Consider the following 20,536-nt stretch of genomic DNA (forward strand, 5'->3'; position numbering starts at 1 on the left):
GGCTCAGTGGTAAAGAGTTCATCTGTAATGAAGGAGATGCAGGAATAGTAGTGAATTTGATCCCTAGACTGAGAAAATCCCCCAGAGAAGGAAATGGCAACCCACTCGAGTATTCTTGCCTGAGAAATCCCATGGACAGGAGCCTGGAGGGTACAGCCCATGGAGTCAGATACAACTTAGCAACTGAAACAACAACAAATAGTTGATTTACAATATTATGCTAGTTTTAGGTATACAGCTTCATTTTCACTATAGGTTAGTACAAGATCCTGAACATTGTCCCATGTGCTATACAGTAAATCCTTGTTTATTTAAAAAAATTTTTGCTTATTGATATTTTTGGGTGTGCCGGGTCTTTGTTGTTGCATGCACTTTTCTGTAGTTGCAGTGAGTTGGGCCTGGCTTCTCGTTGTGGTGTGTTCTCTTGTTCTGAAACACAGGCTCTAGGGTGAGTGCGCTGCAGTGGAACATGGGCTCAGTAGTTGTGACACAAGGGCTTACTTATTTGCTCTCAGCATGTGGGATCTTCCTAGACCAGAGATCTGACCCATGTCTTCTGCACTGGCAGGCAGATTCTTTACCACAGAGCCACCAGCGAAGCCCTTATTGTTTATAAGCCCTTATTTATATCTAAGGTGTGGTATGTATCTATTAATCTCATTGTTGTAGTTCAGTTGCTCAGTCGTGTCTGAGTCTTCATGACCCCGTGGACAGCAGCATGACAGCCTTCCCTGTCCTTCACTGTGTCCCAAAGTTTGCTCAAATTCATGTCCATTCTTTGGTGCTCAGACTTTCTTATGGTCCAACTCTCACATCTGTACATGACTCCTGGAAAGGCCATAACTTTGACTATGCAAACCACTGTCACCTAAGTGATATCTTTGCTTTTTAATGTGCTGTCTAGGTTTGTCATAGCTTTCCTTTCAAGGAGGAAGCATCTTTTAATTTCATGGCTGCAGTCAGAGTCTGCAGTGATTTGGAGCCCCCCAAAATAAAAGTCTGTCACTGCTTTCACAGTTTCCCTTTCTATTTGCATGAAGTGATGGGACCAGATGCCATGATCTTAGTTTTTTCAAATGTTGAGTTTTAAGCCAGCTGTTTCACTCTCCTCTTTCACCTTGATCCAGAGGCTCTTTAGTTGCTCCTCACAGTCTGCCATTAGGGTGGTATCATTTGTGTATCTGAGAATGTTGGTACTTCTGGCAGTCTTCATTCCAGTTTGTGATTCATCCAGCCTGACATTTTGCATGATGTATTCTGCATAGAAGTTGCATAAACAGAGAGACAATATACAGCCTTTTTGTACTCCTTTCCTAATTTTCAACCAGTCAGTTGTTCCATGTAGGATTCTAACTATTGTTTCTTGACCCACATACAGATTTCTCAGGAAACAGATAATGTTGTCTGGTATTCCTCTCTCAAAGAACTTTCCACAGTTTGTTGTGATCCACGTAGTCAATGAAACTGAAGTAGATGTTAATCTCATACTCCCAATTTATCCCTCCCTCTCACCTTTCCCTTTGGTAACCAGAAGTGTTCTGTTTTGTACAGAAGTTGATTTGTATTATTTTTTTGGATTCCATATGAGTGATAGAGAATTTGTCTGTCTCTGCCTGACTTTCTTCACTATGTATGATAATATCTGGGTCCATTCCCATGTTGCTGCAAATGGCAAGTTTTTTTTTTTAATGGTTTAATAATATTCTATCATACACACACACACCCACACCAACACCCACCCACCCCACTTAATGGATCATAGTCTTGTGGTAAAGGGGCTTGTGTAAATCAAGTTACAAGCCACACTGTGTAGGGCCACCCAGGATGGATGGATCGTAGTGAAGAGTTCAAAGAAAATGTGGTCCATTGGAGGAGGAAATGGGAATCCACTTCAGTATTCTTGCCTGGAGAACCCCATGAACAGTAGGAAAAGGCAAAAAGATATGACACCGGAAGCTGAGCCCCCTCGTTTAGAATGTCCTATGTGCTACTGGGGAAGAGTAAAGGACAATTAACCAGAGTTCAGAAAGAATGAAGGGGTTAGATGAAAGCAGAAATGATGCTCAGTTGTGGATGCGTCTGGTGGTGAAAGTAAAGTCTGATGCCATAAAGAAGTGTATTGCATAGGAACCTGGAATATTAGGTCCTTGAATTAAGGTAAACTGGATGTGGTCAAGGAGGAATTGGCGAGATTGAACATTGACATCTTAGGAATTAGTGAACTGAAATGGATGGGAATGGTCAAATTTATTCAAATGACCATTATATCTACTGCTGTAGGTAAGAATCTGTTGAAAAAAATGGAATAACCCTCATAGTCAATAAGAGTCCAAAATGCAGTACTTGGTTGTAGTCTCAAAAAGGACAGAATGGTCTCAATTTGTTTCAAAGGGAAACCATTCAACATCACAGGAATCAAGTCTGTGCCACAACTGCTGATGCTGAAGAAATTGAAGTTGACTGGTTCTGTGAAGACTTACAAGACCTTTTGGAACACACACCAAAAAAAGGTGTCCTTTTTACCATAGGGATTAGGAAGTAGGATTAAAAGTAGGAAGTCAGGAGTTTAACAGGCCAAGTTTGGCCTTGGAGTACAAAATAAACAGCGCAGAGTCTGAGTTTTTGTCAAGAGAACATGCTGGTCATAGCAAAAACCCTTTTCCAACAACCCAAGAGACTCTACACATGGGCATCACCAGATGGTCAGTACTGAAATTAGATTGATTATGTTATTTGCAGCCAGAGACAGAGAAGCTCAGTACAGTCAGCAAACACAGGACCTGGAGCTGACTGTGGCTCAGATCATGGATTCCTTATAAAATTCAGGCTTAAATTGAAGAGAGTAGGGAAAATCCCTAGATTGTTGAGGTATGACCTAAGTCAAATTCTTTATGATTATACAGTTGAGGTGACAAATAGATTCAAGGGAGCAGATGTGATAGAGTACCTGAAGAACTATGGATGGAAGTTTGTAACATTGTACAGCAGGCAGTGACCAAAACCATCCCAAAGAAAAAGAAATGCAGGAATGCTGTTTGTCTGTTTGAGGAGGCTTTACAAATGGCTTAGGAAAGAGAAGCCAAAAGCAAGGGAGAAAAAGGGAAAGACACACCCAACTGAATGTAGGGTTCCAGAGAATGGCAAGAAGAGATGAGAAGGCCTTCTTAAATGAACAGTGCAAGGAAAGAGAGGAAAGCAATTAGGTGGGAAAAACTAGAGATCACTTCAAGAAAATTAGATCAAGGATGCATTTCATGCAAGGATGGGCCTGATAAAGGACAGAAATGGTAAAGACCTATCAGAAGCAGAAGAGATAAAGAGGAGGAGGCAAGAATACATAGAACTATGCAAGAAGTCTTAATCACCTGGATAACAATGATGGTTTGGCCACTCACTTAGAGCCAGACATCCTGGAGAGAGAGATTAAGTGGGCCTGAAGGTGCATTACTATGAACAAAGTTAGTGGGGGTGACAGATTGCAGCTGAGCTATTTCAGATCCTAAGTGATTGTGTTAAAGTGCTCTGATCAAAGGAATTACAGAAAAATACTACTTTTGCTTCATTGATTACGCTACAGCTTTTGACTTGTGGATCACAACAAACTGTGGAAAAGTCTTAGAGATAGGAATAACAAACCACATTACCTTTCTCCTGAGAAACCTGTATGAAGGTCAAGAAGCAACAGGACATGAAACAAAGGACTGGTCCAGAATTGGGAAAGGAATATGAAAAGGCTGTATATTGTCACTGTGTTTATTTAATTTCTGTGCAAAGTACATTATACTAAATGCTGGGCTGGATGAATGACAAGCTCAAATCAAGATTGCCAGGAGAAGTATCAACAGTCTCAATATGCAGATATCATTTTAATGCCAGAAAGTGAAGATTAATTGAAGAGCTTCTTGATGAAGGTGCAAGAGAAGAATGAAAAAGTTGGCTTAAAATTCGATTGTAAAAAATCTAAGATCATGGTACCTGGTCCCATCACTTCATGGCAAATAGAAGGGGAAAAAGTGGAAGTGGAAACAAATTTTATCTTCTTGGGCTCCCGAATCACTGTGGCTGGTGACTAGTCCCATGAAATTGAAAGATGCTTGCTCCTTGGAAGGAAGGCTATGACAAACCTAGAGAGTGTATTAAAGAGCAGATATATCACTTTGCCGACAAAGGTTTGCATAGTCAAAGATACGGTTTTTCCAGTAGTCTCCAGGTGTGAGAGTTGGACAGGAAAGAAGGCTGAGCACTGAAGAATTGATGCTTTCAAATTGTGGTGATGGAGAAGACCTTGGACAGCAAAAGATCAAACCAGTCAATCCTGAAGGAGATCAACCCTGAATTTTCATTGGAAGGACTGATGCTGAAGCTGAGGCTCCAGTGCTTTGGCCATCTGATGCGAAGAGCCAACTCTTTGGAAAAAGTCCCTGATACTGGGACAGATATAAGGCAAAATGAGAAGGGTATGGCAAAGGATGAGATGGTTAGATAGCCTCATCAACTCGGTGGACATGAATTTGAGGAAACTCTGGGAGATAGTGGAGGATAGGGGAGCCTGGCGTGCTGCAATTCATGAGGTCACAAAGAGTTGCACTTAGCAACTGAACAACAGCAACAAATGTGTATACCCAATTTTCTTTCTTCATTCATCTGTGGATGGACATTTAGATTACTTCTGTGTCTTCACTATTGTGAATAGTGTTCTTATGAACATTGGGGATAGATGTTTCTTTTTGAATTAGAAGTTTGTTTTTTTTCTTTCTTTTTAGAATATATGCCTAGAAGTGGGATTGCTGGATCATATGGTAACTCTATTTTTAGTTTTTATCAGAATCTCTATACTTTTTTGTTGTGGCTTCACTAATTTACATTGCCACCTATGCTGCAGGAAAGTTCCCTTTTCTCTCTATCCTCTCCAGCATTTGTTATCTGTGGTCTTTTTGATGATGGCCATTCTGAATTATGTGAGGTGATAGCTCATTGTAATTTTGATTTTCAGTAAGGATTGCTTTTAATCTTAATGGAGTATAATGCATAAGAAATTTTTTCTTATGGTTAATATTTTCATTAATGGTTAAAAAAATCTTATTCTCAGGTTATGAAGATATTTTTCCATTTTCTGGAAGTATTGTTATGTTACTTTGTCATTTTGACCTGTAATTCCATGGTAATTGACTGTGTGTGGTGTATGTGAGGGATTAGGATTCATTTTCTTTTTCATATAGACAACTACTGGTCCTGTCACTATTTGTAGCAAAGACAGTTCTTTCCTCTTTGTTTTGCAGCATCATTTTGTCATAAATCAAGTATCTTTATGTGTCTTCTTGAGCATGGTCTCAGATTTCTATTATGTTCCATTTGTCTATTTGATTAGTCTTGTGCTGTTTTTCATACTATCTTAATTTTTGCTTTTTAAGAAGTCTTGTTATGCGGTAAAGCAAGATTTACCTCCTTGTCATTTAAAAAAAACAATTTAAGATGTAATTGACATTTAGGGCTTTCCAGGTGGCTCACTGGTTAATAAGCCATCTGCCAACACAGGAGACATGGGTTTGATCCCTGGTTGAGGAACTAAGATGCCACTTGCCATGGGGAAACTCATCTGCACTCTACAACCACTGAGCCTGTGTGCCACAACTTAGAGAGAAGCTGGGGTGCCGCAACGAAGACCCAACATAGCCTAATAAATAAATACATACATAATTAAAAAAACCAAGATGATTTATGAAAAAATTATATAGTTCTATTGTATTTGGGTTGCTACCATGCAAAGAGGTATAGAATAGCAGGTAGTAAGATACTTCTTGGATCGATGGTTCTCCCTTTTTATCAAGATGCTGATGGTAATTCTTCAGGTTGATTTTAGGTAATATGTGTTAGAAATGTATAGGTTAAACTACTTGTTTGTGTTCAGTCATATTTCTTAGTTTATCCTTTACAAAATAGATATTTAGGTTTTAGATGTAGCAAAATACTAAATGTTCTTGTTCTTAAAGACATGTACTTCACATATTCATTATACATTAATATTGCTTTTATGTTTGTTTATAGATTAGAATATGGCTGCATATCCCTGCTGTCATGCAGCACATTATTCCTTTTAGGACATATGTTATCAGGTAAGTTTATAAAACTTTTCTCCCCTTGTTGTCAATATAGTAGTGTTTAAACTGTTCATATAATAGTACAGAATTGTATTGTTTGAAAGTCCTTTGTATTCACATTCTCCAGAGAAAGTTTTAATTGAAAATTTATATTTTTTAATGAGCATATGTATTTTTATATTTAGTGTTTACTTTTAAGCAATTCATGTTGGAATTTTTTTTCCTTGAGTATAAAGAATGAGAGATTAACAGTGGCTGCATGATATTCTGCTGTATTTATTCAGTAAGCAAATATATACTAAGTTTTATAGGCACAGGGAATATAGCAGAGAAGAAAAATTACCTCCTTTTGTGTAGTCTGTGTACACAGTAAAACTAATAGAGTCCATTAGAAAGTCATGAGTACCAGCTATTAAAAAGAATGCATTTGAATCAGTTCTAATGAGATGGATGAAACTGGAGCCTATTATACAGAGTGAAGTAAGTCAGAAAAACAGATACTGTATATTAACGCATATATATGGAATTTACAAAGATGGTAACGATGACCCTATATGCGAGACGGCAAAAGAGACACAGATGTAAAGAACAGTCTTTTGAACTCTGTGGGAGAAGGCGAGGGTGGGATGATTTGAGAGAATAGCATTGAAACTTGTATATTATCATATGTGAAACAGACCACCAGCCCAAGTTCGATGCATGAGACGGGCTCCTCAGGGCTGGTGCACTGGGATGACCCTGAGGGATGAAATGGGAGGGAGGTGGGAGGGGGGTTCAGGATGGGGAACACATGTATACCCATGGCTGATTCATGTCAATGTATGGCAAAAACCACTACAATATTGTAAAGTAATTAGTCTCCAATTAAAATAAATAAATTAATTAAAAAATAAAAAATTCATGAGTACTACAGAGAAAAATAATGGCAAGGGTGGGTTGAGAGTTCTAGAAGGTGGGTCACGATTAGTAACTGTGGGTATGGAGAAGGTCTCATTGAGGAGCAAGTGATACTTGTGTTTTGTAAGTCTCAACCTATGAAGGAAACCTACGACGAAGACAGAGAAAGAATTGTATTGTTTAAATGTAGGGTGTAAGCTGTTGGTGTTCTCAGATTGTGTTTCTTGGTAATATTTAAGAGTTCTTTATAATTTTTCTTATTCTTGCATTTGCAAAAATTTAGTGCCTACTATTTTCCAGTTACTGTCTAAGTTATTGGAGAAAGTATCAGGAAAAGAATCAGATAATGCTGAATCCTGTGCAAGTAAAGATATAAGGTGATAGAGAATATGAGCCTTTCAGAAAGGTGACATCTGAAGAACATGAATCTGCTCATCAGATATTAATTAGAAGGACATATTTCAGGTAGAAGGAACATAAAGGCATAGGCTTTGAAGTTGGAAGGAATATGACATTAAAAAACTAGAAGTAGATTGACAGAGAATAATGTACAGGGAAGTTCGATTATGATATGATTGATAAATTATTTAGGACCTTCAAGCTGTTGCAAGGAATTTGAACTTACTTTTAGCCGTGGGGTCTATTCAAGGGTTTTACGTAGATGAATCCTGATGGTTTTTTTTTTTTTTTTTTTTAATAGCTTAGTTTTCTAAAAAGATTTGGTTATTTTGTTTATGGCTGTGCTGGGTCTTCACTGAGTCAAGCCCGTGGGCTCTGTCCAGATGTGGAGAGTAGGGGCTTCTCTTGTGGCAGAGCGCAGGCTCCAGGTGCACAGGCTTCAATAGTTGTGGCACATGGGACTCAGTTGCCCTGCGTCATGGGATCTTCCTGGACCAGGGACTGAAAGTGTGTCCATTGCATTGGCAGATGAATTCTTAACCACTGGATCACCAGGGAAGCCCTCATAGTGGTTTTTAAAAGATCAGGTTGACCTTTCAGTAGCTTGGAAATTGCCTCATAAATTACAGGAGGGTTGAAGGAGAAGCTGGGAGACCGACTGAAAGTGCAGTAGTCCTGGAAAGAAGTTACAGATACTTTTACAAGGATTGTTGATAAGCAATAAACTTGTACAAGGTTATTGTTATGTTTTGCAGATTCATTGGATATAGTTGAGAATGAAAGCAACAAGATTGGTGATTGTGGAGTTTAAGAAAAGGGATAGCATAGTGGATGACACTTAACCCTCTTCTCCTTGATTCCTCTTTTTGCTGTTGATATCATTAATTGAGATGGGAAAGACTGGGAGAGTTTAAAGACTTCATTTTTACATGCCTGTGGGACATTTAAGTGACAGTAGGAAATTGGGAGTAAAAGCATGTAATTTAGAACAATAGCATTAATTTAGGAGTTGTCAGCATAAAGAATCCCTCTTAGAATCTTCTGGAGTAAATGAACTCATCTAGGGAGAAAATGTAGAAAGAGAATAGAAATGAATCTAGGATGGAGGCCTGTATCAGGTTGCTTTTGCTGTGTAAGAAAACATCCAGCACTAGTAACTTAAAATAATAGCCATTTATCATTTGTCACAGGTCCCCGGTTGGTTAGCTCTTCCAGTTTGTGTTGACTTGGCTGGACCGGGATGCTCTAGGATAGATAACTTCATTCATTTGTCTTGTGGTTGGCAGGTGGATTGGTCTCTGGTGGAGAGAGGTGCTCATGTATTTTTTGGCAGTTGGCTGGATGTTATTTGGGACATTAGCCATGTGTCTCTCATCCAGTAGGCTTTCCTGAGTCCATTTTCTTGGTAGTTGAAGAGTTCTCAGCAACAGAGAGCAAGCCCAAATGCTTTTTAAGCTTCTGCTGTGTCACATCTCTTTGTGCCATTGGCCAAAGGTACTTTCATGGTAAAGTTCAGGAGCGAGGAAGTAGAGAAATGGCACTTTTGATAGGAAGAGTGGCGAAGTCACATTGCAGAGACTGCTGTATGAAGTGATGGGAGGGATATGGAGCCTTTTTGCAATCTGTTATGAGCCCTGAGGACCAGTAATGTTGAAAGGTTGGGTAGAGGAGGAGGAACCAACCAAATAATATAGGAAGGGCCAGAGAGGAAAACTAGTGGATTGTGATTTTTGAAACCCAAATAATGCTGTTTAAAATGTACACATTTTGAAAGATTTTGGCTGTGTCAGGAAGTAGATATGTTGTTTGTATGACGTTAACTGAAACTTAACTAAAAACAAGAGCTATATACATGACAGGTATTAGAGAATAGAAAGCTTTACTGGAGGTGCGGGTACAGAATCTGATGTTAAACCACTTGTCTGTGTAGTTTCTTCCTCTCTCCGCCCACCTTCTACGTTGTGTTAGACTTTGCAGTTTCTGATTTCATGTTGAACTCTCAGCAAAGGACACATTGCCACAGGCCACAATCCTTGAAGCATCACTTAGAAATAGTTTAAATTGGGGATATTAATCCCAGGATGTCAGGTTCTATTGTACTAAATATTTTGAAGTTAGGGAGCAAAGGAATATTATTGAATTTTTAAGTGGGATTAAGAAATAAATAGTTTGCAAGTTTTTGTGTATGTTGTGTTTCTGAATCATTTCAGGTATTTATGCAAGCTCTCTGATCAGGAGTTAAGGCAGAGTGCGGCCCGCAACATGGCTGACTTAATGTGGAGCACAGTGAAAGAACCATTGGACACGACGTTGTGCTTTGATAAAGAAAGCCTAGATCTTGCATTTAAGTACTTTATGTCACCTACGTTGACGATGAGGTTGGCTGGACTAAGTCAGATAACTGTAAGCTATTTTTGTTTTATTTTTGGTAATTTTTTGTTTGCCTTCTCAGGCTATCAGAATCAACATAATACCTACTGCTTATGGAGCCACCTGTGCCATGCTCGGCATTGTGCTAAGAACTTTAGGTGCATTACTTTGTGTGGTCCTTACAAATCATTTCTTATGTGTTCTCTTTTCTCCTATTTTAAATGTGAAGAGGCAGGGACTTAGAAGGGTTTATACCTTAGGTCTTTCTGATTTCCAGGTCCAACTCCTTCAGTTTTATATATATGTATATATTATTTATTTATTTTTGGTAAATTTTCCTCCTTCTTTTTTAAAAAAAGTATTTATTATTATTTATTTCATTGTGCCAAATCTTAGTTGAAGCATGTGAGATCTAGTTCCCTGACCAGGAATTGAACCCAGGCTCCCTGCATTTGTAGCATGGAGTCTTAGCCACTGGACCACCAGGGAAGTCCTAACTGTTCAGCTTTTTACATTTAGAAAGCAATGTTTTCAGGGAGAAAAAGAATTGAAGATTATAACTAATTCATTTCAGGTAGAAACCGCAGATTATTGGGCCATAGGCCAAATTTGACTAATAGAAACATTTGGTTTGCACAGTAGCAAATACTGTTTTAAGTGGTGAGAAATGCATATTATTAGCTTCTTTCAGAGGGGCCGGTGGCAAGAATCTGGCGTTCTTGAATCTGTCTTCTTGCATGACAGTTTGCTAGAGCTAAGTATTTAGCTGCATTTTTCAGGATGGATATGCTTACTCTGGTTTACAAAGGTCTGTATTAGATTTACTCCTTTATATTTACTACCTATTTTTATAGTGTAGTTATTCTGAAGTGGCTAGATTTTGCCCATGTATTAGACTGTAAATGTAGAAAACCATGGCAGTTTCCCAAATCAAATCTTAAAAAGTATAGGTCTGGGAAGCCTTTCTCAAAATTCACTGGGCTTCCGAGGTGGCGCTAGTGGTAAAGAACCTGTCTGCCAATGCAGGAGACGTGAGAGACGGGGTTTGGTCCCTGAGTTGGGGAGATCCCCTGGAGGAGGGCATGGCAATCCACTCCAGTATTCTTGCCTGGAGAATCCCCACGGCAGAGGAGCCTGGCAGGCTACAATCCATGGGGTCTCAAAGAATCTGACACTACTGAAGTGACTTGGCATGCATGCAATGACATGTTACTTGCCGCTTTGCATTAAATTTTTGTGATTTTCTGCTTATTCAGCTTTTTTCTAACATTCTCAGTGAAATAAAGCTGAAGTATTGCTTGTAGAATGGATTCATGTTTAAAAATTAAAAACGAAATAGGAAGTATATATGTATATTTGATGATCTTATATTTTATAATTTTGATCTGATCATTGCTTTCTGATCTACATATCAAATACATAAAACTGTGTTTCTTGCCAGTTGTTAACATGCAAGAATAATTTTGGAAAAATATGTTTCTTTTCTGTATAGAATCAGCTTCACACCTTCAATGATGTGTGCAATAATGAATCATTGGTATCAGACACAGAAACGTAAGTAATTTATGCATAAGTACACCATTTCAATGTGTAGCTGTTTATATGATAAATATAACTGTGACTTTATTTGATTTGAAGTGTTCACTGGAAATATTTTGCCCTGTGGTATAGCCTTTAATAAGCTTTCAGAGGAATATATTGCAACACTTAAAACATATAGTGTTATTTTTCACAAAATACAAAGAGAGACTACACAGGAGAACTTAATAGTAAAGAATATGGTACTGATAGTTTTCAGAAATCACACTTGATGTGGGAAAAGCTCTCATTTAACACATTTATTTTGGGGAAAAACCAAGTTCATGATGCTCATGTGTGAAAAGAAGTTGTTTTAATAACCTACAGCTTTTTAAAGTACTTAGAAATCCTTATTTTTCTAATATTCTATTTAGTTGTCCATCCAGCATAGAAATCGTTTTTTAAAATCTCAGTTGGGTAGTAATATTTTCTGCTTTAACAGAGTTCATTAGTTTTATTTTTGCTGTGCCACTGCACAGCTTGCAGAATCTTAGTTCCCTGTGGTGGTTTTAGTGTCTGAGTTGTGTGGGACTCTTTTGTGACCCCATGGACTGTAGCCCACCAGACTCCTCTGTCCATGGCGTTTCCCAGGCAAGAATACTGGAGGGGGTTGCCATTTCCTTCTCTAGTGGATTCTCCAGAACCTAGGGATTGTAGTCTCCTGCTTGGCAGGCAGATTCTTTACTTCTGAGCCACTGACTAGGGATCAGACCCACACTCTTGGTTGTGAAAGTGTGGAATCCTAACCACTGTATCGCCAGAGAATTCCTCAGAGTTACATAGTTTTGAGGTGTTGGAAAATTAGTAATTATATGAATGAGTCATATTTTTGGTTTACTGTAACTTTTATGCATTGATCTTTGTTCTGCTCTATGGAGCTAATTTCGGTTGAATCCATCCCTCACATGAGTTTGGAAACCAGAGACTATGCCTGTACTTTTTTCCCTCACATATTACAGTTATTAGATATATGGCCTGGCAGGTCATTCACTTTTGGCAACATTTTTTGTCAGTTTAAGTCACCTTAAAATGTGTGGCCCAGAATTGGTGATAGCTTTATAAATTCTGGTTCATGTTAGGAGTCCTATTTCACACAGTCAAGATAGTAAGTAGATGATGTCCAATGTATATTAAACTACATGTCTATATTTCCCTTTTGACACCTCAGTGCATCCCCTTGCACCCCTTCAGACTGCCTTTAAGAGAATTTTAAGATTGCGAATGAAGTAATCACTCCCCATCCCTGCAAAAAGACAGAAATTAGAAGTCTTGGACTCACCAGTGCAGTAACCCCACACGTACAGGCTAGGTTTTTATGTTCCTGCGGGTAGAGAGTAAGAAGGAATTCCATTAAAAAAAAGTGTGAAGTTTATACATTCTAAAGACATGCTTAAGAGGGAGGGGATTAAAAGTTTTGAGAAATGGTTAGTAGAGATACTTTAAGTTGGGAAGAGAAGAGTTTGTACAGTGTGAAAAGATTGGAGCAAATACAAAAAGTGTGGTAAACATTGTTGGAGCCAGTGAATTGTGTCTGTCTTTTTAAGCAGTTTTATTAAGGTATAGATAATGCACATATCATAAAACTCACCTGTTTTTATAATAAATTTTAGCAAATTTACAGAGTTGTACAACTTTCATCACAGTCCAATTGTAGAACATTTATATCACTTCAGAAAGATCCCTTTTGCCCATTTGTAGTCAGTTGTATCCCCCCCACCCATCCTGTACCATGTCATGTGGAATCTTAGTTACCTGGACAGGGATTGCACCCATGACCCCTGCAGTGGAAGCTCAGAGCCTTACCCACTGGACTGCCAGGGAATTATGTCAATCCCCATTCTTTGCTTGTTTTTTAAAATTAATTAATTTATTTTAATTGGAGGCTAATTACTTTACAATATTGTAGTGGTTTTTGCCATACATTGACATGAATCAGCTGTGGGTGTACATGTGTTCCCCATCCTGAACCCCCCTCCCACCTCCCTCCCCACCTCATCCCTCAGGGTCATCCCAGTGCACCAGCCCTGAGCACCCTGTCTCATGCATCCAACTTGGGTTGGCGATCTGTTTCACATATGGTAATATACATGTTTCAGTGCTATTCTCTCAAATCATCCCACCCTCACCTTCTCCCACAGAGTTCAAAAGACTGTTCTTTACATCTGTGTCTCTTTTTCTGTTCTGCATATAGGGTCATCGTTACCATCTTTGTAAATTCCATATATATGCATTAATATACTGTATTGGTGTTTTTCTTTCTGACTTCACTCTGTATAATAGGCTCCAGTTTCATCCACCTCATTAGAACTGATTCAAATGCATTCTTTTTAATGGCTGAGTAATATTCCACGGTGTATATGTACCACAGCTTTCTTATCCATTCGTCTGCCAGTGGACATCTAGGTTGCTTCCATGTCCTGGCTATTGTAAACAGTGCTGTGATGAACACTGGGGTACCCATGTCTCTTTCAGTTCTGATTTCCTCAGTGTGTATGCCCAGCAGTGGGTCAATCCCCATTCTTATCCCCAGCCCCATTAATCATCTTTGTCTATAGATTTGCCCATTTTGGGGATTTGCTGTAAATGGAATCATATGATAGTGTTTATTTTCAATTGCCACCTTTCACTTACACTGTTTATTTTGTGGTTCATTCATGTTGTGGTGTGAATCAGTACTTCATTCCTTTTTATTGGTGAATAGTGTTACATTATGTAGCTTTATCACATTTTGTTTATTCTTTTACCAAATTGATGGATATTTTGATTGTTTCTACTTTTTGGTTAGTATGAATAATGCTACTTTAAACATTTGTATACAAGTTTTTTTGTGGACATATGTTTTCATTTCTGTTGGTAGATAAGTAGGAGTATGATCAGCTGGTTTGTAAGGTCATTTTGTTTTTAACTTTTAAAGAAATTGTCAAAATGTTTTCCAACATTCCTATATTATATTTCCACTAGCAATATAGGAAAGATTCAGTTTTTCCCCAATCTCATCAACACTTGTTTTTACCTGCATTTTTGATTATAGCCATTATAGTGGGTGTTAGTGTCATTTCATTATGACTTTAATTTGTATTTGCCTAATTACCAGTGATGTTGAGCATCTTTTTATATGGTTATTTGCCATTCTATTTCTTCTTTGGTGAATTGTTTGTTCATTTTTTGCCTTAGTTTTTAGTTGGGTTATTTGTCTTGTGTTACAGATTAACATACAGTCTGTACCACAGAATTTTCATGTGTGCTTAGGAAGACTTTATTCAGCTGTTGTATGGAATGTTCTATAGGTATCTCTTAGGTCTAGAGAATTTGTAATGTTTGTCTTCAGTATCCTTGTTGATTTCTTATCTACTTGTTCCAGTCTGTTATTAAAAGTAGTACATTGAAGTCTCTGACTGCAGTTTATTCTCATTTTGTGGATTCTGTTTTTATTAATTTGCCTGTGTGCTACAGTTTGTTTGTAACCCCTAAATCAGTACTTGTGGTTCTTCACAGTCTTGCTGAAAAGCATAGAGCAATAAGAAAGTCTCCCAACATGCACATTCCCAGCTGAAGTCATGTAAGGTGATGCTCTGTTTTCTTGTTTTAGCACTGGTTCAGAAAGGACCAAGGGATGGAAGTGGTAGGAGGCCATGCAGTATAGTGCAAGAAGCTGTGACTCTGGGCCAGTTGGAGGGATATGAGTCTCACGTCTAGTACTTAATATTGGGGCAGTAGTCATGTGTGGATGTGAGAGTTGGACTATAAAGAAAGCCGAGCACCAAAGAATTGATGCTTTTGAACTGTGGTGTTGGAGACTTTTCAGAGTCCCTTGGACTGCAAGGAGATTCAACCAGTCCATCCTAAAGAAAATTATGCCTGAATATTCATTGGAAGGACTGATGCTGAAGCTGAAACTCCAATACTTTGGTCACCTGATGGGAAGAGCTGACTCATTTGAAGAGACCCTGATGGTGGTAAAGATTGAAGTCAGGGGGAGAAGGGGACGACAGAGGATGAGATTATTGGATGGCATCCTCTATTTGATGGACATGAGTTTGAATAACTCGGGGAGTTGGTGATTGACAGGGAGGCCTGGTGTGCTGCAGTCCATGGGGTTGCAAAGATTCGGACACGACTGAGCAGCTGAACTGAACTGAGCCATCTGACTGAACACTTAGAAGCTCATTTTCTCTTTTGTAAAACGAAAATAGAATCTGAAAAGAAGTTCTTTTTTTTTTTTTAGAATTTGATATTCAGGAGTTCAGTATGAGTTTATTCAGTGCAGGTATTTTATAGCATTGAGTTACCATGAGTAAAAAATGAGAATTGACTGTATTTATTTGTTCTTTCAATTCTATGGTGAAATAGAATATACAATGGAATACTATTCACCCATAAAAAGAATGAAATTTTGCCATTTATGGTAACGTGGATGGGCCTTGAGGGCATTATACTAAGTGAAATAAGTCAGAAAGATATCATATGGTCTCATTTATATACAGACTGTAAAAACCAAAAACCCTTAGCTCAAAGGTAGAATATATTGGTAGTTGTTAGAGGTGTGGAGGTCAGAGGAGGGCAGAAGAGGTGAGGGAGGTCAAAAGGTACAAATGTCTAGTTACAAAATAAGTAAGTTATGGGAATGGTAATGTATAGCATGGTGGCTATAGTTAATAATACTGTATTGCATATTTGAAAATTGTTAGAGTAGATCTTAAAAGTCCTCATCAGAAAGGAAAAAAAAAATTTTGTAACACTATCATAGTGGATGTTAACTAGATTTACTCTAACAATCATTTAGCTATATATACAAATATTGACTCATCATGTTGTGCATTTGGAACTAATAATGTTATTTGTCAGTTTTACCTCAATTATAAAAAGTTTTAAGAAAAAGAGGATCAAAGAAAACAACATGGTAACACTTAAATGAGAGCCATGTCTCCTTTTCCGGAGGGAATGGGGAAGGGGAAGGATGTTGATGAACTTTTTATGATGACAGTTTTACGTAAAGGGAAAAGTCTCCCTTGCATTGTTCTGACTGAAGTGGAAACTTCAAACAAATATTAGTTTTGTGAAACAATATTTCTTTGAAGAAGTTCTGCAAATGAACTGTAGACCAAATTGTGTACTTAATGTTACTATGTGAGGTTTGCATTTAATCAGAGTCCTGTCGTCTTTAAGTCAGTCTAACCAGTGAGGAACATTATTGCACTGAGTCATTCTTTTAAAGAGAACCCACTCTAGGAAGCACTTGATGCTAATAACATGTTCTTTTTATTCATTAAAGCAGTGGGTAATAGTAATCTAAAAAAAACATTCAGGGGTTCAGTATTAGCTAACTCAGTGCAGTGACATTGTAAGATACAACTACCAGGGGTGATGAGAATTGGCTGTTCTGTCTCAGTTTTTGTTGGTTTTGGCTGCATGTACTTTAGAACATTTTGTTGGGTACACTCTGTTTATAGTTACTATGTTATGTTGATAATTTCATACTTTCATCATCCTAAAATGTCCCTCTTTGTCTCTTTAAAACAATATTTGGAAAAAACAATAACAACAACAACAACAACAACATTTGGCTTAGTTCATTTCGTTTGATGTTAGTATAGCCAGTGTAACTTTATTATGTTTACTCTTTTTCCATCCTCTTACTTTCAACCTGTTTGTATTTTTGGATCTAACATACATCTCTTGATGACAGCATTTGGTTGGATTGGGAAAAAAAGCCGACCAAATGTACTCTTAACAGTACTCTCTTATGATTGTATTATTTAATTCAGTCACTGTATAGTTGGAGCTATGCCTGCCATTTTGCTTTTGGTTATTTTATGTCTTAATTAAAATTTTTTTTCTGTTTCTCCTTTACTGCCTTATTTTGTAGTGTATATAGTAGTATAGTTGTCTCTTGGTATGTGTTGGGAATTGGTTCTAGACCACCCGAGGATACCAAAATGTAAGTGTTATGTAAATAGTTGTCAGCATGTGGCAAGTTCAGCTTTTGCGTTTTGGAACTTCCTGGAATTTTTTTAAGAAATATTTTTGATCCTCTTTCGTTTTGCATCTATGGATGCAGAATCTGTGGATACAGAGAGCCAACTGTATACCATTTTAATTCTATTTTTTTATACTTTAAAAATTAGTGGTTGCTTTATGGGTTACAGTATGCATCTTTATTACTGTCTACTTCAGATTAATAACAATTCTATAAAATATAGGAACACTGCTTCAGAATAGCTGTATTTTCTGATAAAAAGTCTGCTGCTAATCTTATTGTAGTTCTTCTGTACGTGTTTTTTTTGTTTTTTGTTGTTTGTTTTTTTTGCTGTTTTTAAGATTTTTCTGTTGGTCGTTGGCTTTTAAAAATTTGATTGTGGTGTCTCTGGGTGTTGATATCCTTGTGCTTATCTTAAATAAGTAAGTGTTAGTTGCTCAGTCGTGCCTGACTCTTTGTGACCCCATGGACTGCAGCCTACCAGGCTCCTCTGTCCATGAGGTTTTCCAGGCAAGGATACTGGAATGGGTTGCCGTTTCCTTCTTCAGGGGATCTTCCCAACCCAGGGATCGAACCTGGGTCTCCTGTACTGCAGGCAGATTCTTTACCAACTGAGCTGCAAGGTTTACTATGGTTCTTGAATGTGTAGATGAACATTTTTCTTCAAATTTGGGATGTTTGACCATAATTTCTTCAAATTTTCTTTCTGCTCCCCTTAGTCCTTATGAGAGTCCCAGTTGTGTGTGTGTTTCCAGGGTCCTGAATGGTTGTTATTAATAATGTTGTCCAATTTTACACTTACTTTGAATGTTTTTCAAGAAACTGAAAGAATTATTTTTAGTTTCTATGTTAAATCATGGAGTTGATTTGTGGATCATAGCTTCTGTCAGCCTACTCAGAAATAGGTAAAATATACCACTAGTAGTTTTATTTTAATGTTTTACCCTTTGAGGCCACACGTCTAATTCATAGCTTCTTTTAAAAATATTTATAATAATTTTTAAATTAAAAATAATTCTTTTGTGGATAAACAAGAATAGGAATTGTTCATTTCTTCCCAGTTTTTCTGTGTATAATTTATGTTATTGAAAGAACTTGGGATCTTTTCACTACACATCCTATTTTGAAAGCTATTTTCTTCTACCCACAGTATATGTAACACTACTTTTTTCATTAGGTGTTCTTCTGTGGTAACCATTTAAAAATTTTTTAAAACAATTTGAAAGGGCCTGGATCAATTAAAGTGAATCAACAATTAATAACTTTCCCAAACAAGTACCAGGCCCAGGTGGGTTCACTAGTAAAATTAACCAAATATTTAAGGAAGAAATTATATCAGTTCTCTATAGTTTCTCTCATAAGAGAGCAGAAGGAAGCCTTTCTCATTGAGGCCAGCATTACCTTAATAGCAAAATCAGGCAAAAACATCATAAGAAAAGGAAACTACAGACCAGTATTTCTCATGAACATACATGTAAAAACCCTTAGGAAATATTAGCAAATTGAATCCAACAAGGTATAAAAAGAATGATACACCATAGCCAAGTAAAATTTATCTCAGGTGTTTAAGGCTGGTGCAGCATTTCAAAGTCAACTAATGTAAAGTCAAAATTTGGCAAAGTCAGACTTTACCATTCATGATAAAAACTCTCAGTAAATTAGGCACAGAAGGGAACTTCATCAACCTGATAAAGGACATCTGCAAAACCTCCTACTGCTGACACCATACTTAATGATGTGAAGGTCAAAGTTTTTCCACTAAGATCAGGAACAAAGAAAGGGTATCCCTTCTCACCACTGCTTTTCAGCATTGTATTGGAAGGTTGGAGGACTGACATTACCCACCTTAAAACAGTTACTCTAAATTTACAGTGATCAAAACAGTGCAGTTTTGGTGATAGAACAGATAGATCAGTGGAACAGAATACATGCTCATAAATAGGCCCATGTAAATACAGTCAGCTGATATTTGACAAAGGTGCCAAGACAGTACAATGTAGCAGAGATAGAATTTCCAACAAATAGTACTGAAATAATTGAACAACCATGTGGGAAAAAAAATTTAGATGTAGATCTCACACTCTTTACCAAAGTTAATTCAAAATGAATCACACACCTAAACATAGGATGCAAAACTAGAAAACTCCTAAAAGATAATATAGGAAAGAACCTAAATGACCTAGGCTATGGTGGTGGCCTTTTGAATACAACACCATGATCCATGAATTGGTAAGCTGGACTTCTTTAAAAAAACTGCTCTGCGAAAGACAGTGTCAAGAGAATGAGAAGACAAGCCATAGACAGGGGAAAACATTTGCAAAAGACATCTGATAAAGAATTGTTATCCAAAATATACAAAGAACTCTTAAAAATTTAACAGTAAGAAAATGAGCAATCAGATTAAAAATACGCTGACTTTAGCACACAACTACACCAAGGAAGATACATGGATAGCACATGAGCACATGCATACATCAGGGAGATGCAAATGAAAACAACAATGAGATTCTACTACACACCTATTGGAATAGTCAAAATCCTCAACACTGATAACACCAGATGCTGACAAAGAGTAAAGCAGCAGGAGCACTCATTCATCACTAGTGGGAATGCAAGAAGGTACAGCTACTTTGGAAGACAGTTTCATGGTTTCTTACAAAACTCAGCATAACCATATGATCCAGCTGTCTTGTTCCCTGGCATTTACCCAAAGAATTTGAAAACTTATATCCACACAAAAATTTGCACATGGGTGCTTATAGCAGCTTTAATCATATTTGCCCAAACTTGAAAAAAAAACCAATGGGTTAATGACAATGAAGGAAAATGGATTATGCTGAGTGAAAAAAAATTAAATTATAAAAAGTTACATGCTGTATGTTCTATTTACATGAAATTCTAGAAAATGAAAACTAATAACAAAGCAGATCACTGATTGTCTGGGTAGTGGGTGTGGGAGCTGAGAAAAGATAAAGTGGCATAAAGAAACTTTTTGGGTTGATGGGTTTGTTATCCTGACAGTGCTATGTAATATATATGTATATATATGCTATGTAATATATATATGTGTATATACATATAGATGTATATGTAAGCTTGAGTTCACTGAACTATATACTTTAAATATATTCAGTTTATTGTGTTTCACACATATCTTAAAGCTGTAAAAGACAAATTAACTGATAAACTGACACTATGTATTGTTGGGCTTCCCTGG

The 20,536-nt window shown here is 37.4% G+C and overlaps 1 protein-coding gene across 3 annotated transcripts in view; it reads left to right on the forward strand.

The window, feature by feature from the left end:
• Nucleotides 1-20,536, forward strand: part of USP34 (ubiquitin specific peptidase 34) — a 225,087-nt gene that overhangs the window by 62,501 nt on the left and 142,050 nt on the right. For all 3 annotated transcript variants that reach the window (XR_010662332.1, XM_065929087.1, XM_065929088.1), the window contains exons 6-8: nucleotides 6,046-6,113; nucleotides 9,605-9,797; nucleotides 11,257-11,318. Coding sequence is in view for 2 of the 3 variants with exons in the window: in XM_065929087.1 (XP_065785159.1) it covers nucleotides 6,046-6,113; nucleotides 9,605-9,797; nucleotides 11,257-11,318 (323 nt within the window). In the remaining variant the exon portion in view is untranslated. The remainder of the gene's footprint in view (nucleotides 1-6,045; nucleotides 6,114-9,604; nucleotides 9,798-11,256; nucleotides 11,319-20,536) is intronic.

The sequence above is a fragment of the Muntiacus reevesi genome, chromosome 3, assembly GCF_963930625.1.
Source record: "Muntiacus reevesi chromosome 3, mMunRee1.1, whole genome shotgun sequence".
NCBI lineage: Eukaryota > Metazoa > Chordata > Mammalia > Artiodactyla > Cervidae > Muntiacus > Muntiacus reevesi.